General features: G+C 38.8%; 1 protein-coding gene across 2 annotated transcripts in view; it reads left to right on the top strand.

Moving 5' to 3' along the window:
• The window catches only part of FHL5 (four and a half LIM domains 5), a 28,614-nt gene extending 1,827 nt beyond the window's left edge, over positions 1-26,787 (top strand). Inside the window, exons 2-8 of one of the 2 annotated variants that reach the window (XM_010403888.4) lie at positions 1,332-3,178; positions 15,045-15,111; positions 15,187-15,368; positions 17,530-17,704; positions 19,925-20,094; positions 23,286-23,472; positions 24,680-26,787. In XM_010403888.4, the coding sequence (XP_010402190.1) occupies positions 15,210-15,368; positions 17,530-17,704; positions 19,925-20,094; positions 23,286-23,472; positions 24,680-24,831 (843 nt within the window). In that variant the 5' untranslated portion in view covers positions 1,332-3,178; positions 15,045-15,111; positions 15,187-15,209 and the 3' untranslated portion in view covers positions 24,832-26,787. The remainder of the gene's footprint in view (positions 1-1,331; positions 3,179-15,044; positions 15,112-15,186; positions 15,369-17,529; positions 17,705-19,924; positions 20,095-23,285; positions 23,473-24,679) is intronic. The other variant, XM_010403879.4, reaches the window with a different exon arrangement.
• Positions 26,788-27,315: the final 528 nt, after the last annotated feature.

Here is a 27,315-nt window from a genome sequence, read left to right as displayed (position 1 = left end):
GTTGGAAAAACTCTCCCAGGTATTTTTTGTTGATTTGGAAATTCAGTCTTTGGTTTATGATACAGAAGTGTATCTTTCAAAAGAGAAAGAAAAGGAATTTTGCTAATTGTCAGGTTTTTTCCTCTCCCTAGGAGGAATGTATGTGGGAGGAAGCGTAATCTTGTCTTACAAATCAGAGTTGCAGTTCACAAATCAAAAATGCCCTTTGGAATATCTAGGGAAATGAAAGGCACTACAGAGTGTACAAATGAACTCTTTTACTCTGGTTTCAAGTGTTAATTGTTAGCCTCTCATGGCCTTCACTTACAGTGTCTAAACACCCCCATTCTATTTAGACTCATAAACTGACATGTATAGATGCATGTATGTACCTATACACGAGCACTGACAAATGTTCTTTTCATAACCTTGTTTGCTGCTGCTCTCAGACGGGAATGGGTGCATTAGCCATAGGTAGAGTAATACCTGTCTCAGCAACAGCCTTGCCTTCCCTTCATTTTAAGTGGCAAAAGATGACTTTTGTAGTTGGTTATTTGCAGATCTGCTGGAAATAAGCAAATAGTTGCTCTGTTAGAACTTTGAACTCTTGTTTCACAGCTGCTTAGAAAAATTTGGCACAGGTTTCTAAATAATATCACTGGGTTTTGTTGTCTGCATGAATCCAAGAGCTTGTTCAGATAAAACTACAGTAGTTCTGTTCTCTCTGTAGGCTCACGAGTAAGGCTACTCAAGCAGGGGTTTGTTCCTTGAATGTTTTTCCTAGTAAGTAACAGTAGGTCAAGAAAATGGAAAATTCTACAAATCTGAGTAGATTGGGGTTTCTTGTTTAAGAGGAAGTTTAGTACCCTTGGAGATGACAGGAGAGTGACTGTAGTGGGTCACACTGAAGGTCAGTGTAGCCCAGTATTGTGTCTCCAGCAGAGGCCAAAAGTGGACGCTTAGAGAGGAATATAAGAACAAGGCATGTAGTATTTCTCCTTTGAGTGCTTTCTGAGCCTCCAAATCCATGCTGCCCAAACTTTTTGAACAATTGTACTTTATTATAGATACTCTCCGCTAGCCCAAATAACAGAACATATTCAGTAAATGCCAAATGTATTTTGTCAGGAAAACAAGTTCTTTCTTTAGGAATTGCTAAGGAGTGCCATCTCTTTGAGGTTTTGTTTTTTGAAAAATGAATATTCTAAATTGGAAAGAGTAACTTGAGTAGTTTAAAGAGAACCACCATTTGCTTGATGAATTTCCCAAACCCTCAACATGAAGAGGAAGGTAGGTCAAGACAGGTCGTATCGGGGGACAGCTAAAATAAAGCTTCCTGCTTTATGTTTCAGGAAGTTGTGGAAGAAATGCGAGAGCTGCAAGATAAATCATCAAACTGATTGTCTGAAGAAACAACAGAACTTTTGTTGACCTCCTCATTTGTACTTAATTTGTACTTGTTGGGAAAAACCCTGATTCTGTTCTATATGTTTCTCTGGGCCTCTCTTCTGCTGATGCAGAATTATCCCTGTCTACTGCTGAGACAAATTTGAGTCTTTGAAGCATAAGGAAAGTGATGTGCTGTAGGACGTGTCTGAACTTCTCATCCTTCATGGAAAGAACATATTGTATTAGAAGTATTTCTAAGTGTCATTAGCTCTTTCAACAGATCTGCTTGGGAAATACTTCTGTCTTGATCTGATTTATGAACTTGAAAATGTACTTGGTTAAGAACTATGCTATCAGTTTTTTCTTTCTGGAAGTAAAGACAAGAGAAAACTATTCCCCATTCTCATTCTAGACTCAAGTTCACACCTAACTCATACTCTCTCTCCTCAATCTGCTAAAATCACAGGCTTGAAATGAAAGGTGCTTGGTATAAATAAAGCTTATAACACAAATAAAAATAGGAGGGAAAAGATCAATCTTGTTTAAGTAATGATTAAGTGTCTGGAGAAGTTTTACAAGACCACAAGCAGAGATAATCAGTTCTTGGCAATAGTAGTCAGAGGCTCTGTCTTAACTGTGAGACGCTATCTAGACACAGATAACCTCCAGCACATGTCCAGATTTGGCAATTTTACCAAAGTACTCAGATAACGTAATGCATATTTAAACCATTCAGACATTTCCTTCTTTCGTCTATCTGTGATACAAAACAGCTCCCCCCCACGTGACATTATAGACCTAGTGATTCAGATCTATTGGCTCTTGGTTGTGGAAAAATCTGCCTGGAGGTCAGTCGTGGTTCATACCACAAGCAGCCATCCTTTCTCCACTCTGCCAAACTGCAGTCTGCTTTTTTAAATGAACACAAAATCCTTACTTTCAGCTGCATTTGATTAAGGGTCTGCATAGAGTCTTATGCAAAGTGTAAGGACTTCTGAATGTGTTGTGCATACAGGAGCCTGTCTGTGAAAGCTGGCCCCAGTTGGGTCCAAGCAGAAGGTAGAGGTGGCTGTGTTTCAAAGGCAGGAACAGGGAAACACTGAGAGAGAGCCTAGAGGAGTCCATTGCTGCCACTCTGATGATGGTAATCCTGTGAGAACACCTTCCCACCTGCTGGAAGAGCAGCAAATTGTCACAGCCCAGAAACTGCTTAAGAAGCAGCAGAACTTCTGAGTTTTGCTGTATCCCTGAACATCTTTCATTAAACTGGAGGAGGTTTTTCCCTGCCCTCCCATTTCCTGTACACAATAATCAGACTTTTAGTAGTTGCAATTCTTCTTTTTCTTTTCTGATCTACAAGCCCATATGAGGTCTTTTGAATTCATTATGCATGAACCAGTATGTATCTGAGGATGAAAAGTGTTCCATCTTACTTTCTTTTTTACTTTGCACTGAACAGTTTTGTTTTTTAACAGAAATGCCTTTTTCCTTTTGAAAACTCTGAGAAATATGTTCCTTTAACAACCTCCTACATTGTATGTATTTGCAATTTGTAAACACAGTATGTCAAAGAATGATTTGATTCAGTGGTGAGGCAGCCAGATATTTGCATGTCATGAGGTCTAAGGGAAACAAACTGACCCTCAGCCTTCCCTGATCCAGGCAGATTCTGATGGGACCCTCAAATAGCTCTGGCAAAGTGTTCTGTTTCTTTTGGACTTCATGACTGCTTGTTTCTGTGAAGACGCATAATTATTTCTTCTTTTATTTTGCTGCACAAGTTACCAAGAGAAGCAGCTTAAAACCAAATGTGAGTATTGAGGCTCTTTTCTGTTATTCCTTTATCTGATAATCTTTAAACGTGTTAGTATAGAAGGTACTTAATTTAATATTTTGAGCAAGTATGCAGGAAGTTTTTCCTCACACACAAAACTGCTAAATAAATTAGATGCAGAATTCCAAATATATAATACTTTTATAATTTTATGTTCCTAAAGAGATACCACACTTAATAATTTAAAATATTTTTTTATTCATTCTTTTCACTGAATTGGCTCACCTACTAATTTGCAGAAAGATTGTTTGAGGTTTCCTTTGTAAAGAGATGAGGATGAGTTTTGTTTACTCCAAAGAACCATCCAACAAAATATGCATATGCTGTTTCCCATGACATTTTTATCTCCTAGCAAGCTTTCATAGCTATTTGCTTTTGCAAGAAGAATTTCTAGATAGTACCTTTTCTGTAAAGTCACTTGTTTGTAGCATAAGTAATTTTAACAGCTAATGTGGATTATTCTTGATTTTGGAAGTAAAACCAGTTTCCAAGCTGATTTTTATGAAAAGTCAAAATATTGCTGTAAACAACAAATATCATCTCCCGATTCTCCCTCCATAAGACACTTTGTGTTATCTTTCAGCTATCATATTTTTAGGATCATAATTTTGTTTAGAATTTACATTTAGAAATCAAGTTTCAGATGCCTTTTTTTAATTTGTGTTAATTTTTTTCTTTTCTTTGTGCAACAACTTGTTATTTCTACAGTAACAGAAGAAACTGTCATGTATTTATTATATTAACATTATATCGGATTGCTGATGTAATTTTCCCATGTAATTTTACTGCAGGATCAGGAGTCACTTTGACTCAAAGGTGTTTCTTTGGTAGAAACTTGAGATGATACTAACTAACTTGCAGGGTAAGAGAAAAATGAATTCAAAAGCTGCTTGAAATAGATTCTGGTGTATGGTGTCTCCAAGTTATTTGCAAGCAGTCATAATTTATAAAGCACATATTTTTGGGCTGACATGGTAAGACATATGTTCCGTCGGTTCTGTACCAGTAATCCCAGCTTTCTTCGTTTATTTTCCCTACTGGAGTTTTATTTCTCGAAAGAGCAGTTAAAAACTTTTAGTATTGCCTAACCATGGACAGACAGAAAGAAATATTTTAACCAGCATGCTTCCAACCATCAAGCCCAAAATCAGAGGGTGAAATTCCAAACCTGTTGGAAGGAGCAGCCCTCCTGCCGACTCAAGCTCTAGGTGCCATCAAGGCTTTTAGATTGCCTGGGGAGTAAATCTGAGCTGAGTTTTACTGCACACTTCCCTGCCAATTTAGGATAAAATGATGCTCATAAATTAATCATTTCTAGTTCAACTGCTCTATTAAAATCTCTAGAGCCCTAAGTTTGGAAGCTGGTGCAGTGAAATGCTGCTGATGCTCCACTTGGGCTTCTGGGAACGAGGCATGTAGCTCTTATGAGAAAGGAGGCTGTGAGCTCCTTGTTTCATACATTTGTGTTTTCCTGTAAAATGGCAGAGGGATCAAATAAGGACAGTTTTGTGGAAACATGCAAACATGACTCCAAGAAAACAAGTTTATAAAACCCCCTGACATAAAATTCCGTAGCAGAGATAAAGTGAAGGACAAGATTTGCAAAGGGAAGCTATGCTGCCTTAGTTCCTTCATAATGATGGCTAAATTTGATTTCTGCTAGATCACCCTGGAGAGGAATTTATATCTGTTCTTTAGCAAAAAAAGTGCCTTGCTCATTAGCCTGAGCAGGTTTAGGTTAATTTCTCTGAGTATTCCCATTCTCTGTTGCCATGTGGTACAATCGTCCTTTATTGTTCCCCTTTCTTAGACTAAGAGTTTTCTTTGATTCTACTTCATCCATGCTAGTATGCTACTTTTCTTCCCAGCTATGGCTGCCTTTGAATCTGAATTTGTTCAAGGTCCATGTAAAAGGACTGGTTAATTCTTACACAGCACAGTGTGGGTAATGGATCTGAACAGGCTGTCCTAGCTGGTTGCTGGCCTCACACTTAAGAGACTTTATCAGTCAGAAAAATACTAATCTTCCTGTAATGTGTCTTTGTACATAGGTAGCAGAATTGATAGCAAGAATGCCCAAGTGCTAGAGCATGGTGTAGTTGTGGACAGAACATTTTGCTTAAGAATATTCATCATAACTTCAGAGTCATAAAGGACAATTGCAAAGTAAGCAACTGGAACATTTTATTACTTTGGCTAAATTTGGAAGTGCTTTCCACCTCTAGCACTGGGAGTTGACCAGTTGGCAACGTTGGTACAGTGCTTTTAACAAGCCTGGGCCAGTGCTGTGGATACAGCCTGATGAGAAGACCCATTGAATGGACCTTGAGGAAGTCAATTACTTTCCTTTGACAAGTATTGATTTTTTCTGTTGACAAGTATCTCACAAATGTGTTTTAGCATTACTTTATTACTGTTGTTAGAAAAGCATTCTGGAACCTTTGAAAGGAAGGCTGTAAAATACCTCAGAGATTTAGGTTTTCGTTCTATCTATCAGAAGCCCGTAATAGTATTAGGCTTAAACATGCTTATTGAGCTCAGTCTTGCTCAAGAGAGCTCTTCAAGTTTCAAATTCAGCCATATCATGATTCATTTGTGTATTAAAACATGCAAAACTGTGGCATAATTAGATTTCTAAAAGTCTAATTTGCATGGGGAAAAGTGTTTAGAGTAAAAACTATTTCATGCTGGTCTTCTAATTGTCAGTGTTTAGTTTGATGCTTCAAAATTGAAGAGCATTGAGAAATATTTCAAATTAAAAGCTCAAAACAGTTTGGGTTTGTTGGATTTTTTAAAATACAGTAGCAGAATTCTTAATTTGTTTAATTACTTGCTTGGACTTTTTACTGAAAACTTTTAATAAATTTTACATAAATTAGCAAGAAAGCCTTGGATTGTATTTGTTCCTTGGTGCAGCTTCTGCTGCTGTGTTCCACTCTCCCCCTCCTTAGACCAACCTTTTTCACCACAGCTGGTCAGAGTTATGGTCTCTGAGCACCATCCTCTACCAAAACCAGTCAGTTCCATTCTAGGTTTGCAAAGATGGTTGTTGCTACAATCTTCACATCATCACTTGAATAAATCCACGTCACCAGACTTTACTGGTATCAGTGGACTCATTGTTCCACAATATCCTTGAGTTAAATTACATGCTCCTAAAATGTTCTTAAAAGTTAGAAAGGAATTTCTTCATTCTTACCAAATTTCATCCAGCATTCTAAGATTCAGTGATGAGTTTTATTTGTCTGAATCAAATATTGACTGTCTTGGGTGTTCAGATAAACTTCAGCCTTAATTTTTCATCAATCAGAAAAGGTCAACCCTACACTGGAACCAATTTTCAGATATTGTGTATTTATAATCATAGAAATAAATTCATTCTCAAAGTCATAGTGCCAAAAAAAAAAAAAAAAAAAAGAGACTTTTTCATATCACGGCATTACAAAAATCCCAGAAGGGCAGTTACTGAAGGGTCAGTAACCTCACATCGCAATAAAGAAAGACAGAATACCATGGTCTGCTGATTTTAAATCATGACCACTTTTAGACTATTTTAAATAGAAAGAAAATGTTTAATGTGTGGTGCAGAGACTTTCGGGCTTAAGGGAAATGTTAGGATACCCAGTCACATAATTATTCCACAGATTTCATCTACCAAGTAGGCAGAACAGGTAATGTAAGAGTCATGAAGACTTCAAGTAGGTGGCATATGTCACTGGCAGGAACCCAGGGCTGAATTTCTGTAAGGACTGGTCAATGTTGCTGCCACAGGATGTGAGGATTCAAGTTAAAACTGAGTCAATGCCATGTTATCCCCTATCTTGTTTGACAGCACATTATCTACTCAACTGCTCAAGACTCAAGAGGTCTTTAATTAACATTTTTTGCCTGCTTAATGGATGATGCACAAAGCCACATATTTAAAGAAAACAGCAAAAAAAGGAAAACCACCAGCATTTTTTTTCTATATTTGTCCTAGTGACACTGTTATTTTTCCTCCCTGGTAAAGGACAAAGAGCCAAAGACCTCCACTCCCTGCTCTTTCTACCAGCCCCACTGCTAAAAGGGTTCTCTTAAAAAGGTTCACTGCCTTCAAAATTCCTTTCATGAGATCTCTTCTAAAACTGTTTTCATACTGTGAGTTCATATATCCTTTGGCTGGGCTAGAACAATATGTGCTGGATAACTATCAACAGTGAATATAGGACATGATATAAAAGAATGTGTATATCTGAATGTTTGGGTTTTTTTTCCTCCAGCCCAAAAGCCAGCAGCCTGTCCTTAATGCACCTATGTAGTTAAACTAATAAGGTTTTCCTGTCCACAATCTGTTTAAAGCACCCAGGGCAGAAAATAAAAGCAAGAAAACCCCTGCTATAATTCCATAGCATTGGTGATAGGCATACACGGCCGAATTATACTGTTTTGTAACTGCAGCCTTGGTGCAGATGCTGGGACTTCATAAGCAAATTGTGCATAGCACTCCCCAATAGGTAAGAGCACACCAACCCTAAAATCCAGAATTAAACCCTAGTCCAGAAAATATTAAATCACCTAATTTGACATCCTTGAATTGAGAGCAATTATTCAGCTACATGAATTTGAATACAGATACCAGTGTTCTAAGTGATCTGTTCTAAGAGAAGACATAGCAGGTGGCCAGGTAACACTTAGAGGGAAGCAGAAGGAAGTCAAATAAATCTGTTGAAGAATACCTACAGTATATTTTCATGTTGCTTTTTTGTTGTGAGCTCTCCTAGAAACCTTTCTAAATGCCACCTGTCTCAGTTATATCATATAACCAGTTAATTACTGTAAAAATGATAGAATACTAAGAGTGAAACTTCTTTCAGATTTTCTTCTGATTAGAAGAAAATTAGATGCTTCATGGTCTGTCTACCTAGCAGATGCAATATATGAATATGTATTTTAATATGTTTCTGTTGTTATAATTGTATCTCTGTGTTCCAAAAACAGTGCAACTGCAGAGGATCATTAATGCTAAATATCATACCCATACCTACTGTGTTAATTGTAATCAAAAACCCAGAGTCCATCGGTAGAGATCAAGCTGTTTCTAGCTCTGCTCAATGTTTCTGCTGACTTCTTCTCTCCTTGTTGCCCAGAGAACTTGTGGATGTTCCATCCCTGAAAGTGCTTAAGGCTAGGCTGGATGGGGCTCCGAGCAGCCTGGTCTAGTGGGAGGTGTCCCTGTCCATGGCAGGGGGGTTGGAAGTAGATGATCTTTAAGGTCCCGTCCAACCCAAACCATTCCAACCCAAACCATACTTGATCCTGCCTCTTGGAATTGCCCACCTTGAAATCTGTTTTCCCTTGGGAAGGATTGGAGACTGACACAGCAGTGGTTACTCCAAATATCTCACACATAAGGCAAAGACATTTGCAGTGCTACATTTGCAGTGGGCAGCATTTCTTAGACTGTACAGCAGTGGCTTTACAAACAATGATTCCTGTTGGTGCAATGAGCAGCCCCGGGCCTGTCTGCAGAGCCACATCATCCCTGTTTTCAGACATGAGCTTGATAAGAAGGTGGCAGTCAAGCCTGATGGAGCACTGCAAGCAGCAAAACTGGCCCACAGAACAGTTGGCCTACAAATCAAAATACCTGGGAACAATGATAATTGAAGTAGGGATCTTACATACAGGTACTACTGACAGTAGCCTTTGCTTTTATTAAGCTGTGATGCCATCTGACTCATCACAACCTCTTAACAAGGCTGAGATAGAAAATTTTAGGTTTGGTTCATTTTGATAAGGTGTCATACTTTTATTAAAAGAGTGCTGTGGTTCGGTTTATATTTTTCCTCAGAAAACTAGGTCAGGTTGGCATAGCACAGCTGGAGAGAAGAGGAAAAGCCACTGCAGCAGATGCTTTATTATCACTTGGGGGGTTTACGTTTGGGTTTGAGGGGAGCAAGTTTGGTTTTTTTTTAAACAGGGTAATGAAAATTCTTTCCAATTTTAGCTTGTTGCTAACAATGCTGCTGATGATGATCTTTTTATTTTTGCTCATTTTGTTTCTTAAAGCAGTTCTAATTAGGTCACAGGCTTTAAAATAACCCATCTAGAAAAAGTTGTGCTGTACAGTCACTTGTAGTTTTTTGGGTTTTTTTTAAAAAAGGATTGTAATTCATGTGATGCACTCATTCTCACACAACAGAGTACTCTTCATCCACCTTGCTGTTCCTGAAATAAAATATAAGGACAGGGAAATCTCATCTCTACAGCTGAAGCATCTGCAAAAACAAGAAATTGCGTATTTTTTCATTAAAACCTTACAGTCAGCATCAGCATTCCCTATTGAAGTTCTGTTACTTCCTGTTAGTGGCAAGATGGTTTGTTTCATGACCTGTTAGCACTTCACTCACAGGTATCATTTCTTATCGCTGCTGTTTTTCCCGGGAAAGCTTTCAGTCCCAAAGGCAGGCTTGTGTCACTTTCAGGGAGGTGTGTCCCTTCCCGGTGGTGTCAGTGAATGGCTGAGATGCTGCTGTTTCCTTGGGGGACTCTGCCCGGCTGTGCAGGCATTTTGTGCAGATGCTGTTCTAGCAGAGATGGTTCCAAAGCATCCTCTGATGCTGCTCCCTACCAGCATCTGAAGGGGCCGACTGGGAAGCTGAAGAGGGACTCTTCATCATGTACTGTAGTGATAGGACAAGGAGTAATGGGTACCAACTGAAAGATGGGAAATTCATGTTAGACATTAGGAAGAAATTCCTAACTGTGAGGGTGGTGAGGTACTGGAATAGGTTGAAGAGAGAAATTATGGATGCCCCATATCTGGAAGTTTTCACAGCCAGATTGGATGGGGCATTGAGCAACCTGGTCTAGTGGGACATGTCCCTGCCCATGGCATTGGAGTTGGAACCAGATGATCTTTAAGGTCCCTTCCAACCCTTAGAATTCTATGGCTCTATGATTTGCACAATAGGGATGAACTCACTGGTGGAAGTGTCAGATCAGGACTTCAGCGCATGTCTTCATTTGTAACTTCCATTTTCTGTTTATTTAAATGCTTTTTGAAGTATCATTCATGATTCCTTAATCATGGATTGTAGATGAGTGTGGAGGCAGGAAAGTGGACTGTACAAAATAGGTGTAAAGAATAATGGAGAAGACTTTGCATTCACTGCTGTGACTGTGATCAGTTCTATACTTTTAAAAATCACACTTTTATATTATCTTTGAAAGTATCTTTCAAATTCCGTGCTCCAAAGTTATGGATAGCAAAGCTCTAGAGCACACCTTCAGCTTCAAGAATGTGAATATTTCAGCTGACAGCAATCGCATTACTCACATGTTTAGACTAAGTGCATGTCCAGCTTTGATGGGGTCTCACAACAAGGCATCTACAGGAGACCTGTGTTGTTGTTACGAGAACGGCCCCACTCCTGTTCTAACGCCCAAAAGAGAATACTGAGGTTTTGTGGAGACTTTTACCCTCCCTCTTTTGTCTTTCAGCAGTGATAAACTTTTCTGTGGTCCGTCAAAGAATCACCTTGCAACTCCCCTTGCTGAACCTCATGAGCCCCTTCTCACCCCACTTCTCCAGTTCCAGTGAGGTCCCTCTGGATAACAGCACACCCATGTGGTGTATCATCCTCTCCTGCTGGTGTGGTGTCATCTGCCAGTTTGCTGTGGGTGCCACTCTGACCCATCTAACTCACCAGTCAATTTCAGTATTCTTCATCATATGAGCCTTTTGTAACAGATGCAATCCTCAAACCTGTCTTATGGTTCAGTTTGGGAAGTACAACTAAGAATACTGACAGGATTTTACATTAAAAGTTACAAAAATGCACAGCTGAATTATTTCATCACTTCATTTTATTCCATACATTTGACAGTAGTCAGAAAGGAATGAGTTCCATAATGACACCGGAGGAAACTCTGGCTCTACCAGACTATGTGAAAACTTGTAAAAAATGTGGGTAAGAATTATTAAAAAAAAAAAAAAAAAAGGGAAGAATTTAGATGACTACACCATTTGAATTTGCATGGTGTAAACAAAGCAGACAGTAATACCAATTAAGGAAAAAATTACAGAATTCCTGAGATGCTTTCTCCCCTAGTTAAGCCACAACTCTTGTCCTTTTTGCTTGTAGTCATGGGGTGTGTGAACACAGTACAATTCAGTATGAATTACCAGATCAACCTCTAAAATACCTGCTTTGCCATGACACCTCAACAGTATGACTTGTGTACCATGGAGCAGGATAGTCGGATTGTTACAGCTGTGTCCCAGTTGGCATCCATCCTGGCTGCTGAAAGGAGAATTTCATCAGTGAGAGCTCTGCATTCACTCAGGTGCTTCCAGGACCTGATGCTGTGTTGCTGTACTGTGCCACAGAGATTAGACAGCTCAAAGTTAACATCTGTGTCTTCTTTTCTGTAGGTACTTGGTTTGACTTGGTCTGTAATATATACCCCTAGTTCCTATTGCTTCTCTAGCCATTTTTAAAAAAGCAAACAGAACCCTTAATATATGTAAATGCATGAGACAAAAATAGAAATAGGGAAAATGAAGTCAGCAAATTCATGCAAATATGCCAAATCACATTAGAAGGTAAAAACATATACTTACTTGAAAATGAACAAGAGGCTAGGGAAGCTTGCAGGGGTGTCCTACTCATAATAGATCAAATTGTTTTTCTTATCCTTCAGTGTTGTTCCAAGGAATTTTTTTCCCACCATTTTTCTTTCTTTATGTCTCTCTGAGAAAGAGCCTTGTTCCAATAACTGTATGTTCTTAAAGAAAAAGATTATGAAGTTCAAAGGCTGGTATGTTTAGATTGGGAAATAGTCCATTAGAATTGCCATGAAGTGAAAGATAGAATATTTTTACCTGTATGCACATATCTGCATCCGTATGTATATATTAATTCCTTTCTGAGTAGTATGAATGTTTCTGGGCTTTTTATTCTTATATTATGTGAGGGAGATTAACATATATTTATAGAAAACATCAAGATAAATAATTTAGATATATTAACCTTGTGGCTGTGCTTTTTAGCTCCAGAGAGAAAACAAGTCCATGAAATTGCTGCATTCTCAAATCTGACCCCAGGGACTCCAGTTACAATATTCTCACATCCTTGGCAACATCTCTCTGCACCTCCTTGGAATATTCTTAACACTACAAATGATACCACGTATCCCTGCCTACTAGGTACATAAAAATCAACAGTATTTAGCTTCCAATTTAAAATGTTCCAATTTAAATAGTAAAATCTTCTTTTCCCAAGGAATGGCAGTCTTTCCCTGTGCCTAGGACTCAAGTTAGCAGCTGGAATGCTCGAGTCAGCGTTTCATTCCATGAGAGTGAATAACACCAGATCTCCAGAGATTTCTTAACTGACCTTCAAAACACAAAGTCTCGCTTCCAGCAAACTTAAAGTAAACATATTTCTCTAGAGATTAGGATCAAAGCACAAGAAAAACATTCTACTTAACTGCGTGGTGCTCGTACCACTACTTATTTATTGGAGCAAGGATAAGTGGTGATGGGAGAGATGAGATTCACCTTTTTTGTTGCATTTTCTAATTGTAAAAGTAGTTCTCAAAGGTTACCCAGACCTTTGCCTAAAGATTTGCAAAAATCTTCATTATTTTGCATACCATTGCTGCTTCATTCCCAAACATGGTCCTTAATGATGATTCATGGTCAAACTCTGAAGAATTTCTGAAGAAAACCCTTGGGCAACTTGAGCATTTTACTAGAGGAGCAGCCCAAAGACACCCTCAGGCTTTGACTCTGTTCTTGGGGCCGCTTTTTTAAAGTTCTCAAGCAACAACTCTCATCTGTAGAACAGGATTAATAGCACTTCACTCCCATATCCATATAAGGCTTCAGGAGTATAATTACATTGCAAATTCAGGAGTTCTGAACTATTACAGTAGTGAGTCTTGTTTGTGCACACAACCTGGGCTTCCTGGAACAGACTGACTTCCTAGGGGAAAAAAGCAATAATCAAGAGAACCACATTTTAAAGAAAATTACTTGGTATGCAGAGTTTTTGATAAACTAAAAACTTGATTGACATTCATTAGAACGAAAAATCAGAGATGTTTCTGCTGGTATAGGAAGCTATTTGTTGGTGAGCTTTGTGCAACAAAAAAGCACTGTAAGTAACAAAACTCTACATGCATGTCCTGTTTGGATTTTGCTGTTGCCACTTTTAGGCTGAGATGAAACTCTTTCAGGAAGCAGGAGTACTGATCCAGCAAGGAGGAGATTAGAAAGGTGGTTCACTCAGGGTTATCCTCCGAGGCAGTTCACACCTTTAATTCCCACTGAAAAAAAAGAAAAGAAAATTCCTCTGAAAGCCAGTTTCAAGCCTGTCCTGTGACCTTGAATATAGAGCACAGTTAACCACAAACACTCCTTGATTGTGTCCTTAGACACCAGTTTTTACTTCTTCCCTGATATAGAACAAAATGCGCAAAACTTAACCTTGACTTTGGTCGTGACTGTGATTGTGCAGTAAATGCACTGAGCTCTGCCTGGTTTTTATATGTCATGTTCTGTAAATGTGCAAGCTGATGGATGTAATTTTCTCATATAAATGGGTTTATTTGTTACACCTTCTAATCTCTGTTAGATCTTAAGGAAATGGAAGTCCAGGCTTAAGCCCTGTTATATTATTTTTCCAAGGGTATCACATAAAACTCATCATGGGTAAGCACTCCCTCGAATCTTGTCGTCTGTATGCTCTTCCTTACTCTCAGGCGCTGCATTGGTTAAGATAACTAATTTGCACTGTTATTCAAAGTGAAAAAATTTCAGCTGCCCAAAGTCACTGACATGTAAATATTTTAGGAGACCTTCCCCGGTTGTTTTCAACTCCTCTGAGTTCAATGAAGAGTGCAATCCAATGAGTCCAGCAGATGTTTTTGGGGTTGCTTCACTGAACTTTCTGGTTTCTGCTTCCTTCATTTCCAAGAATCAAGACCCAATTTTAGCAAAGTGGTGATGATCCAATCAGCAACAAGAAGACTGAAATGAGTCTTCATCTCCAAAATCCTTAAAACATTCAGTATTGCAGATCTATAAGCAGCTGAGGTTTGGATGCTTGTCCAAGCGTCTTTAGCCTGAAAAACTGAAGGATGGGAAATTCATACAACTGGCTCTCAATAGATTTGTGGTATTTCCTGCACTTGTCTGGCACGGAAATATAAACTATCTCGCATTATTTTGGCACTGCCAACATGGAATCCGGCAATAAAGAAATATGTAAGAATAAACAGTCTTTTCCAATAACAACAAGGGAAACTTTCTTTGAGTTATGATTTTGTTTGATTTATGATTTTGTTTATTTTTCTTTATACTTTACTCTTTTGCTATCCAGGGGTATTTGTGTGACCTTACATTGCCACCAAATACTAGCACAACAGTTGGGATAATGTAAAAACCAGTCATATATCCTGGAGTCCCTTGTCTTCCTTCTGTTTGTTCAGGTAGATGTGGGGGTATTTTGAAAAGAAAGGAAAAAGCAGAAAGACAGGAGTATCAAGAGAAAGCCAGGAACACGCCATAAAGTGTCTGCCTCTTCTCTTTGGCCTTTTAACTCTGCAGTTGGTTTAATTTTTGAATTATTGCTTCTATCTCCATTACGTTATTACTGGGTGATCCATGTCTCAGAATCCAGTACATAATGCTCATAATGCCAGCAGTTGTGCATAGAGAATGTGAAGATGGCCTCATTTTCAGGTGTCTGACTTGAAACGGTGTTAGAATAAGCTGAAGCAGCCCTCCTGCTCCCCATCATGTAGGTAATACAGTACTCAGTATATGTTGTTAAAGGCCACCCTTTTATTGTAGAACAACCCAGCAATGAGAAATCCAGGGCACTGCAAATGACCAGGAAATGCCTGTCTAACTTTCACAGGTAATGCAGCATTACTTATTATTTGAGCAAGCAAATGGTCATGCACTGAATTACCTGATTTTTCCATCTTTGCAGATCACCTGGAGGGCCCCAGCAGGATGACCAGCAGTCACACAGACTGTCATTTCTGCCTTCAGTCTCTCCGTGGCAGGAAATACGCACTAAGAGAAGAAAATGCTTACTGTGTTCCGTGTTATGACAGCCTGTATGCCAACCCCTGTGAAGAGTGCAAGCAACCCATTGAGTGTAACTCCAAGGTAAAGATACAGCTTACACTTTTTGTTCTTTGTTAAATTATACACAAATCCAATTTCTTTAATGGCAGATTCCATATCCCCCCCTCTGTGTATCCCTGTATTGCTGAAGAGACCTAAGCACGGCCGTTGTACATCCACACATACAGCAGAGTGAAACAGTGCTATTTTCCTGGAATAGGAAAGCTCTGGGACCAAAGATGAGGAAATCTGCACATGCATATACCCCAAGCATACAGCAAGGCTGTGGTGTGTGGACATCAGCTAGGCTCCATCCTTCACCTCCAGTCACTCACTGGCTGTAGAGGCTGCACAATGTTGGAGGGGTGATAGCGTGGCTGGTGTAATTCAGTGTATCAGGTTGGATGACACCTTGGAATTTCTGAGAGATGTTCATCGAAAAATGACACACAGATGTCAAGCTGAGAAGACAACATGTTTATTATTTGCATATTCTCTCTTTTGGAAATGAAGTATTTTTTAATTCCTACTTAATGCCATGCTTACCTTGCTCATCTCAGAGATGGCATATTAGTGGCAGTTTTTCTAACCTTGTCTTTCCTTTCACCTCTCCATTTTTTACAATATTAATTAATAATTCAAATTCCTCTGTGGTCTGACAGAGTTGCTAATACCCCATACTTCAATTTAGAGCACATACACTTGACTTTCAATTTTAAGTTCAGTTGAAACCCATCAAAAAGCATTTGTTTTGCCAAGCTCAGTGTGCAGTGCTCACCTTCTCCCCATGCTCTCTTTGCCTATGTTCCTTAGAAATAAAAGGACAGGAAGTTATTAAAATAAACCTCTTGGAAGGCTTCCCCAGCCCAGCACTTCAAAGCACATTGTCTGAGTACAGGAATCATCCAAGGCAAACGCTGATTTGGATGAAGACACTCCTCAAACTCTCATTAGCATTTTACTCACAGCAACATTGAACATGTACCACCAGTCAGATTCACCAGGAGAACAAATGCTTTGAGTTCACTTCATTTCACTTTTAAAATCAAAAATTAAATAAGTGACAGGATTACCATTGTTGAAGATTGTAAACAAAAAGCCATGTCTTTGGACTGAGTGGAAGGAAGAAATGGGAGAAAAAAGCAGAGGTGATAAGAAAGGAGTGGACCCAGATAGACACATCTAGAAAAGCAGCACACAGAGATCTACAGCTGATTGTCTCACCTCTGCCAGGGGCTAGAGCTTGGTTTTCTTCCTCTCCTCCTCACCCAATCTTTGCTTCAGGCTGCTGTGGGCTGACAGCCTGGTTCCTGCAAGGTTCAGAATGCCAGCCAATGGAAATTAAAATGGTAAGTGCTCAGCAGCTCTCAAAATGAAGCATGGTATTTCTTTCTTTTTTAGCACTTTAAAAGGTGGAGACTTGATAAAGGAGAACAATGCAGTTGGATTTGTGCCCTTTTGTGCTTCTTATAAAAGAGACCTGGAAGGCTCTGGTTGATTTTTTTGAGGTGGGACGGTTTTTTGGAGGTGCATTTTTCCCTTGCTTTTTTAACTGTGGAAAAGTTAAATCTGCTCTTTGGTCATTTTTGAATTCTTAGCCAGGATCTCATACACATACTGTTAGTTCTTTCATCCCCTAAGCCCTCTGAGTCTTAAACAAACATTATTTCTACCAAGTTTTCGGGGGGATTGATATCAGATGTAAACAAAAGCAATTATTTTTTTAATCTTCCTAATAATCATTTTGTCCTCAATGAGATTTTAATTGCTTGTTTTCTGCAATAATTTAGCATTATGTCATGCCAGCTGGAAGAAGAAGTAGTAACATTGAAAATACATAAGGTTCACTTCAAATTCTATAGAGTAAGGGCTTCCTCTACAGTGGTCTGCGCACATTAAAAACATTGATCCCTTCTTTCCCCTCGAAAGACAACTGTAATATATGACATGATTCTTCCAATGAAAACATACCTCTATGTTACATAAGGAAGGCCCACTGTATCTGCCGAAGCACCTCCTAAAGGCCTCTGGAAGAGATCTACACAACAGTGTGACATTGAGTACCTACACTTTTCCTGAGCACACCTCTGGTTGGACCCACCACTGCAATGCTCTCCATTTTTCATTTTAGTTCTCGAAGGACCTGAAGGATTAAAACACCGTAAAGAAATGTTTACCTTAACATGATCCTTCTTTCTTCAAGGATCTGGCCTACAAAGGCCGCCACTGGCATGAGGGGTGCTTCAGGTGTGCCAAGTGCAATCGCTCACTTGTGGAGAAACCATTTGCTGCCAAGGATGAGGTCTTGCTGTGTACTGAATGCTACTCTGATGAGTATTCATCCAAGTGTTTTCACTGCCAGAAGACCATTATGCCAGGTAAGACAACAGGGATCCTTTGGTGAAAAATGGAACTACATTTTTAATTATGACCAGCTCCTAGAATAACCAAGCTACAAGGTCCTTGACTTTCAGAACATCTTTGAGGTGACTACTCTTTGTTAGTGTGTAGCACTCTCCCAGCAGTAAGGAGAGGGCAGGCACACTTCTGATCTATCATCACTGACAGGTCTTATGAATCCTTATAAAAATATTAAGAGTTCAATGCATGGTAAAGTGTGTTCATGTGACGTCCTTGATTCTGTTGCAGTTCTTAGGAAGCATATCCCGCTGTGAGCATAGGTAGACAAACTGACCTATTGTGAGCAGGAGTGCCAGATTAGACAAGTCATCTGCATGACTTCCACACTGACCAGACCCAGTGCTTGTGTTCTTTATAGTATTGCTTTCACTCAGAAATATTTCTTATTTAAATTTACAAAACATGACAATTTGCCTTCAAATCATTAGCAGCATTTTTACTAAAATGAATAAAAGTCCATTTTACAGTATTTTCCATGTTTACAATAGGCTTACCTCCTGCCTTTAGCAACCTTTATAATTCTGCGCTTTCCACTAAACTGCGTCTCAGCTGTTCAGGACATGCTCTAGACTTTCCATTGCCACCACATCTGTGAAGCTCATACAGCAGAGTGATTACCCAAAAGCTGCCTCTTCATAGGCATCTGAGAGAAGCCACAGCACCACTTGTGGCAAAAGGAAGCTGCTTGCTTAGGAAAGTAGGTCCCTAACTTTTGGAACAGAGAATATCAGTAAATTCGGCAGTAACATTGGAATTTATTTTTCAGTATATCTTAATGCCAAACAGTAAGGTCCAGGCTGTGCAAAATTATTGTCTTACTATTGATACTAGATTACTCATGTTGCATTCAACCTGTAACACTGATTTGTATTTTTACAGTTTGTTTCCTTTTCATTACAAGTAAAATCTGCCTTAGTGGAAAAAAATATTGTAAAAATATAGTTGTGTTCATTTTAAGGATTATAAACTGCTTAAAAGTTGTCAAATAGGCACACCTTACCAGATGTGATCAAGAAAGTACCAGAATACACTCAGGTTTGCATTATTACCTTCTGGTGTATATCCATGCTGCATGTTTTGTGACAGAGTCTAAATCCTTGCAGCAAGTGCCTGAAGGTGTGAGAAACAGTGCAACAGTGGCATGGGAATGCCAGCCAGTCTCTGTATCATTAACTTCCTTCTCATCAGCTTGCTAGCTCTGTGTTGACAAGACCCAGTTGTGAAAGACAGTGAAGCTAGCCTTCTGATCACTGGGAAGAAGCTGCAAACTTTTCATGTCTAAATACAGCCAGTAGTTTCTCCACTGGCCCCACAGTTCAGGAAACAGGTACAGTGGGATTAATCGGTTGTAGCAGCCACCCTCTTCACGTGGAAAGGATGGTAAAGCACCTTGCACCTCTCTGTGCAGTCTGATGCTACCTACAGGTAAGAAGTTATGATGGAGATCCACTGGAAAAATTGTTCTCAGACATATGTGCATATCTTAGACTTTTGCTTCTACATCAAGATAGAGCACCTGTACACAGAGACAAAAGCTCTGAAACTCCTCTGACAAACATTTAACTGAGAAACTTTCTGTCCTTGTGCTGTATCAAAAGCATCTAGTTAAACATGATAAAAAGAATTGTTGATCTAGGTCAGAAATGATGAGCTATAAGAGAAAGGCAGTGTAATGTGCTGTATCACAGAAAAAACGTTTAGAAAGTTGCCAATTTAAGCTGATTAAGATAAATAATGCATTTATAAGTGAAGGAGCCTTAGTTTAAGGAAGACAGAAGACAGAACAATAATAAATGTACTAAACCTCCAACAAATGAATCTCTAATTTATAAAAGTGCTGTGTACCTGAACATTATCACTGAGTTGGCTGGCTGGAGAGAAACTGAGCAACTGGAGCATAACCACAAAGAAGAAACCCGAAAAGATTCATATAAGAGCAGACTCTAAAAATCACAGCTTAGGCAATTCAGCACATCTTTTGCCAGATGGTTATACGGCACTGAATGTGTTCTTGAAATTTCAAGTGCATCCTTAGAAGCTCTATTAAATTGAAGATAAGTGTTTTCTTGGGTAATCTAATACTGAGATAGAAGGTTCAAAACAAGAGCATTCCCAGCATTTAAAACTTACATTACAACGCCATATCTGAGGGGATTGTTCACTTTGGTTTTTTTCAGGTTCACGTAAAATGGAATTTAAGGGAAGTTCCTGGCATGAATCCTGTTTCGTTTGCCAGTATTGTCGACAACCATTGGGAACAAAACCATTAATCACCAAAGACAATGAGAATTACTGTGTGCCCTGTTTTGAGAAGCAATTTGCTCACCATTGCTATGCTTGCAAAAAGGTAATTAAACATACAATGCAAAAATTGCCCTAATGAGACAATATTGCTCATGAGGGAAAGGCCTGGATCATGTGAAATGTCTGCCAGAGTAAGAGCAGAGTCTTCCTTTTGACATTAGGCGCTGAAAGCAAACTGCAACAGTGTCTGCTGTCCACTCTAGTTAATATTAATCTAAGACTGATTATATCTGAAATACACTTATTTACCAAAACAAGTGCTTTGGGCTTCTTTAGTTATTGATTGTGTTTTTTAGCAAAGGTTAAATGGAAAGTTATGTAAAACCCTTCTTTCCTGAAAATCTCTGATTTTGCCTTGGTAGACACGGCTCTTTTTCCATAATTTTTCAGATACATTCATATGCATAATTAGCCGCCTAAACTGAGCAAATAATCCACAATCTTGGCTAATTTTTTTTGAAATGTATCAGGCACTTGGTAGATTAATTAACATTCAATTGTGATAACACTAGTCAAGAGTCCCACTGCTTCAATACATGATCGTACCAGAAAGCTTGGTTTGATTTCTTTTTTCCCCCAAGTACAGATAAATCAGTTCTTCTGTCCCTTGATTTCTCATGTTCTAAAATTGCCTCTGGTTGATGAAAATGCACAAAGCATCATACTATTCTAGTGTGGTACTGTACTCTAGGGAAATGTTTTAAGCTGTTTTTTATGGCAGAATTTTACTTTTTGTTTAATACCTGCATCATTCTGAAAGGAGTTTTTCTTTGTCTCTTCATCAAATAACTTATAATCTTCTGTAGTTATTTAATGTTTACCTGTAAACCTCTACCTCTAGCAAAAAGTTTTAATTTAAGGAAAATATGTTGCCTATTTTGTTCTTCAGTAGTTAAACTTTAGAAAGTACTTTTATATATTCCCATGTCTCTACATCTAGCCTTTTATTTGTATTAAATGAGCACATGGCAATTATAGTAATTATGCTCAATGGTTATTAGAGGCTGTAGTGGTTTGGTTCAAAATATCCATTACTTACTTATTTCCCTTTTGTGAAATAAGAATTAGGAGAAAGCAAAGCAGGCACAAAACTTAAAATAATATAAAGAATTTTATTAACAGACCTAGAAGAAAAAAGTCAGACTAAACCTTCATAACATTTTATCTCCCCCCACCTTTCTCCCTTCTCCCACTGACAGGGTAAAAAGACAACCCTTGAGATGTTCAGTCAGTTTACCACTTCCATAATAACTTTTTTTCAGTTCACTTAGGGAGAGGAGTCTCTCTTGCTCATGCTATGGAGACATCTCCACAAGAAGTTCTCTCATGGCTTCAATGTCACAGTGAGACAGCCGCCCGGGTTGGTTCTCTGCTCTCATCATGTGAGAGTCCTTCCCCCGACCTACAGCTTTCCCCACAACTGCTTTCGAGGGTCCAATCTTGAGCTAATGGGGTACCATTTTAAGGATGCGCTCTTCAGAAGCAAAGGTTCTCTTCACCTATCTCTGGGAGCATCTTCATCTCTAGGAATAGAGGCCCTCCTCCTCCCCTGGGAGTAAGAGTCCTCATCACTTTCGTCTCTAGGAACAGAGGTCTTCTCCTTCCCTGGGAGCAAGGGTCCTCATCAAATTATAGCTGCTGTCATTTGCTTATTTCAGCACTTTTGCTCCCAATTACAGCTACAGTCATTTGCTTATTTCAGCACAGATACTTTGCCGGGCAGCAGGGCAGCAGCCCCAGGCGAGGCGGGGACGCTGCGGATGGAACAGGGCTGCGCCACGGCCGACCCGGCCGGGTTGAGCAAGGCCTGGCCCAGCCCTGCTGGGCTGCCTGCAGGCCCCCCCCCAGTTACCTGTCCAAAATCCGGAAGGCAAGGGGGCTTTCCCAGGCTCTGTTAGTTCTTAAATGTGGATCACAGAGGTGTGTCAAGCTTCTTAAGGGGCTTAAAAAGTTGCCAATATTCAAACTAGCCAGGTGATAGGTTCTGTTAGGTCATAGAGGAAGCTGTAAGCACCTCTTTGCAAGAGAATCACTTCCGTGGCTGATGGAGCCCTCTTTACTAAAAACCCAGACTACACTAAACCATGACAGAGGCATTGATGTTAGCAGCACCTACATGAAATAATCAGGATTTGCTTCTTAAAAATTCTAGGAATGCAGAGTCCCTCTATATTATAGCTAAAACCCTTTTATTTCTGAAACTTGCATCAATTCCCATACATGAGAATTGAGCCCAAAGTGATTAAATTGGCAAACTGAATCTTGAGTTTTGTGCCAGCGATTTTGAGATTTTAATGGAAAAGCAAACATAACTACAAAGTAGTCCAAAACTGGAAAGTTACAGGGATCAGGAATTATTTAAATCTCTTTATTGCTTGACATGACCCGGTACTATTCTTTATTTTCCTGAAACTGTATTCCCTGGGGAAATTTGATGATACCACTATTTTTACTTAAGTTTGTCCAACTTTTTCTCCTGCTGTTCTGACAGCATTAGTTCATTCATTCATTCATTCATTCATTCCCTGTCATGCATGTGACTTGATAGTAGAAACACTATCTTACAGCTCATCTTTGTAGAAATTTCTCTGTACAGTCTCTTACAACTTCTGTGAAACCGGCTCTCTACCACACATAAGAGAGCCATAGAAAAACTGGAAATTTCCCTTTTCAGAAATAACCAATGCAGAGCTGTGAGTGTATTGCTGGCAAGGAGAAGTTGATGACACTGATAAACAGGATTTTTTTTCTTCTTCTGACCATGGAGATCTCCTTTCTGTTTTACTTCTGTTTCTTTACTGCCTTTTTTCCTATTTAAAATACTGTTGCTGTTGAGAGACAGCAAAATACTGGTTGGAGATTAACTTTTATCTCAACATCAGTTCTCTCACTCACTGCTTATCACTGAGAATTTCTCTTCTGAGAGCATGCCTGATTCTAAACATTTATCTACCATATAATACAAAAATTTCATTAAAAGATAACATGTTTATTACAAATTATAAGGTTTTACTGTGATAGAAAATTGAGAATAACAAACCAGCAGCATGTTGGACCCAACTCCAGGTAGTTAAATGGATAATCCAGATGAAAAAAAGTTGATGTGACCACACTCTCTTCTCTTGTGCACATGGGAAGAGAGAAAGCAAGTGGAGGTACTTATGAAGGATTGGACAATCCTTCGTGATTCACACCTTTGTTCTTTTGCTCTGTCCTTGTTTGTCAATACATTAGGTTATAACTTCTGGAGGAGTGATCTACCATGACCAGTCTTGGCACAAAGAGTGCTTTGTGTGTGCTGGGTGTAAAACCCAGCTGTCTGGACAAAGATTCATTTCCAAAGATGAGTATCCATACTGTGTAGACTGTTTCAGCAGATTTTATGCTAAGAAGTGTGCTACTTGCAAGAAACCTATTACAGGTGAGTCTCATCTTCTAGAGAGGGCCAGACAGCAATGAATCATCATTCTTCTCTCAGAGAAGATTTTCACTTTAGAAAAAAACTTTTCAAATACTCCAATCAGAATGAAAGACTTAAGGACTTAACTACCAAAGAGACTCTCTGTGTGTCACTTGTCCTGTATGTTGCTAGAACATACTGATCATACATGCTCCTAACGGATGAGGAGTTGTTTTATGTGCCCGAAGGAGTTCCTCCATTGTTGGATTTAGACCTTTCTGTAGTAAATTCCTCCTTAAGAATATAAAAAATGGCATTTTTTTGTTCTTCCCATGACAGTAAACACAAGTCCCTCTGTGATATCGTCAGGTTTTTTTTAAATGCAAATGTGATCAAACTGAACATAGATTAACCGCCTGCTGGTAAGGCACACCTGTCAAATTAAAAAGCTTGCCAAATGCAACATAGCTCTATTGAATGCATCCTTGTATACTTATATGTGACTTCTAATTAGACATGTATGTCACTGATCTATGATAGTTGAAGTTTTCTGAGAGCATTTGTTGGTGTTCTGCATTTTAATCCTATTATGTGTGGAGTCAACTGTTGAAAAGTACTGCCTGATTCTTAGAGGTCCATGCTGCATATATCAGTGGACAAAGAAATTGATGAATACCCAATCACATGCACATTATTTAAAAAAAAATCAAACTACAAACAACAAAAAAACAACACCAAAACTATCCAAATCCCCCCAAACCTCAAGATTTTATTTCAGATTCTTCTGCTAGGAATCCCATGATCTAGTAATTTCCAAAAGAATCCATTTGAAGAAACTTAGGTGGAAATTATTAAATTTCATTCTGTGTTGTATAGAAACTATATGTTTCAACATATTGCAAATAAATTTCATGACAGTTTCTTGGGAAGATCAGTAAACCTGAATGGACATTCTGATAAACCCACTGTGTTCAGATCTCAATGGGATATGCGAGCAAGAGACTTGTGTCTTTGCTTGAAATATTTCTCACTGCATGAATTTTAAAGTTATTTTTCAATTCAGCCAACAAAGAATATTTCCGAATCCAAATATGGGTTTTTGTTCATTTGTTTGTTTGCTGTATGAATGATGACCTGATCACACACCAAAAAGTCATCTGTTGCATTACTGAACAATGTCCAGAAATACTGGATTCAGATCTTCTTTTTTTTTCACACTCTCTTTCAGCTCTCGGAGGTGCCAAATACATCTCATTTGAGGAACGTCAGTGGCATGGGGAATGCTTTAACTGTGCAAAATGTTTTGTCTCCCTGGTGGGCCAGGAATTCCTCACTCGGCAGGATGACATCCTTTGCTACGAATGTGGCTCTGCTTCATAGTTTCGAGGAAAGCTGTGCAGCTGCTTTATTCTCACTCTGTAACTATGTAGTTCACTGCTCTGCTGTAAGAAAACCATATAAAAGATATTACAGTTTTTTAGTCATTCAAGTAACTTTCCTTCAGCAGTTTAACTCTGTCATAGTTCTCAGCTGCTTATAAGCAAAAATTAAACAACTGCCCCATTCTGGTTAATAAAATGATGCAGAAAAGGTTTGTATATATTTTAAGTCTAACTCCAAAATGTTTTCCTTGTAACACACTGCACTCTGCAGTTAGAAGCTTAAAAATTCATCTTTTATCATCTCTGAACCAAGGAGGATTGTGAAAAGTCTGTTTGGCATATGAATAATGATGAGGCATTAGCACTGATTCACCTTGGCATGGAAAGCTGAGCAGAAGCATTTTTCTATTGGATCATAACATTCAAGAACACCTTGTAAATATTATATTCTTCCATACTTCAGGCAAAAAAAAGATGCTGAAAAAACAGGTAGAAATTGTGAGTAGGAGGTGCTTTCACACTGAGGAGCACGGAGACAGAGAGCCCCATTCCAAGGGCCAATTAAAGGGAAAAAGGTCACTTTCCTCTCCTTACTGGGATTGCTACCCAAAGAAGTCATCCAAAATACTATGGCACAGGTTCTTTCCCAAAACTGGCTAACTGTACTTAATTTTTTAGGTATAGCTGCTGTAGAACATAAATAAACCCATATTTTCAGCTACTGCAAGACATAAGGATTGCCCAAGATTGAATAGTGCTGATGTACATTTTCCCATAACTAATATGCCTTAAGACTGTTTCCATTGTCTTTGCTATACCTTCAAATACAGGCCTAAAATATATTTTTTAATATTTGATGCAAGAGCCAACTCATACTGGTCCCTTTAACCTTGTACTTTCCTCCATTGAAAACCGCTTTGCCAGCAATTGAAGCCCTGTTAAGGGCCTCACCTGCTTGGTCTTTGATTCACAGATCATCCCTCTGCTTGTAAATTCCTGCTTGTGGACTGTAGGCTGTAAACTCACCAGAACCAATTCCTGATTCATTTCACCATTAGCCACACGGGTTTTTTAACAGTATGTCAAGAATTAGTAATGTTGTCATTGCAATCTAGGCAGCTTCTGCTTGCAGTACAAGCTCTTAGTTTCTAGGTAGCCGGCATTTATATCTGCTTGCTGACCTCCAGCACCTAAATGTCTACTATTAAAGGTCATCTAGAGCTGAGTTACAAACATCTATCTTCTTCCTTCTTCCACACTGTGTCTTACAGTGGCCTGGTTCATGTACTGGGCCATTGTGGATGGAGCAGTGATGTTAGGAATGGCAGGTTCTGCTCTGTTCAACAGAGTTTGAGTCCTCATCTTGCATGTCTTTAAGTCATTCTTTAGACTCTGACCTTGAGTTCATAGAGTTATTTGGCTGACTTGAGTAGCCTTTATTCATACTGAAGACAGCCATTACTTTAGGCAGGAAAGCAAAAAAAAAAAGAATATGTGTGCATGGCTAAGCCAGGGCAAAAGTGCAGTGGCGTAAAATCAATACAGATAATGACTGACCAATGAGTACATAGAAGTCTGTTGTCCAGTCAATAAAATATTGATCTTTTGCTCTATGTGGTGTTAATTTTTGGTTTTCATTTTCTTCTTTCATGGCAGCTTTTATTGCAGTCTAGAGTTTGATTAGTTTATGTTTTTCATTTTATCCCAGCTGCTTTCTTTTCTATTTACACATCTCCCATGGCTGAGACAGGTTCTTGATAAAGCTTAGATTCCCATAAATAGAAATATATTTCATTGTCTTACACGTATAAATGTATAAATATATATATATATAAACACACAGACATAGTGGTTCACAGTTATGTATGATGTTTTAAAAATTTGCACTGAGCTATCAGAAATTAGTAAATGTTAATGCTCTTAAATTTTTTTATTAAAATGATGAATCACCATACTCAAGTTTGCCTGTGGGGTGTATCTTTTGCTTGTTTGTGTGAAATAACATTTCACGCAAGCAAACAAACACATTGCAAGAATGTGGTTTGGGCCCTTTATTCAGTCTCCTCTGAAGAATCTTCCAGCTTAATTACAAATTGACGCAGGAATTACCAGACCGCCTCCTAAGACATGACAGAGTCACAGGTCAAGACACACTGATCATTATATTCCCAGTCTTCCAGCCTTAACATTTATGAAAATGAAATTCTTCTCTGACTCATCAACTAATTATATTTTTAGAAATACCAGCTGAATTATTTATTTCTTCTGCAGTAAATACACTAGAGTCAAATCTGAAACTGTGCATTTTCACTTCAGAATAATTGTAAGAAATATATGTGATTTCTACAAATTGTCTGAATAAAAGTTATATTAGATATCAAATTGCTATTTCCTAGTCTCTGTCACCAGCTACCAATGCCTGAACATAAGTACAGCGACACTCCTGTGGTGGGCTGACCCTGGCTGGACACTAGCTGCCCAC

Source organism: Corvus cornix, chromosome 3 (genome assembly GCF_000738735.6).
Source record: "Corvus cornix cornix isolate S_Up_H32 chromosome 3, ASM73873v5, whole genome shotgun sequence".
Lineage (NCBI taxonomy): Eukaryota > Metazoa > Chordata > Aves > Passeriformes > Corvidae > Corvus > Corvus cornix.
The sequence above is the reverse complement of the archived record's forward strand: the minus strand, read 5'-3'. Positions and strand labels throughout refer to the sequence as shown.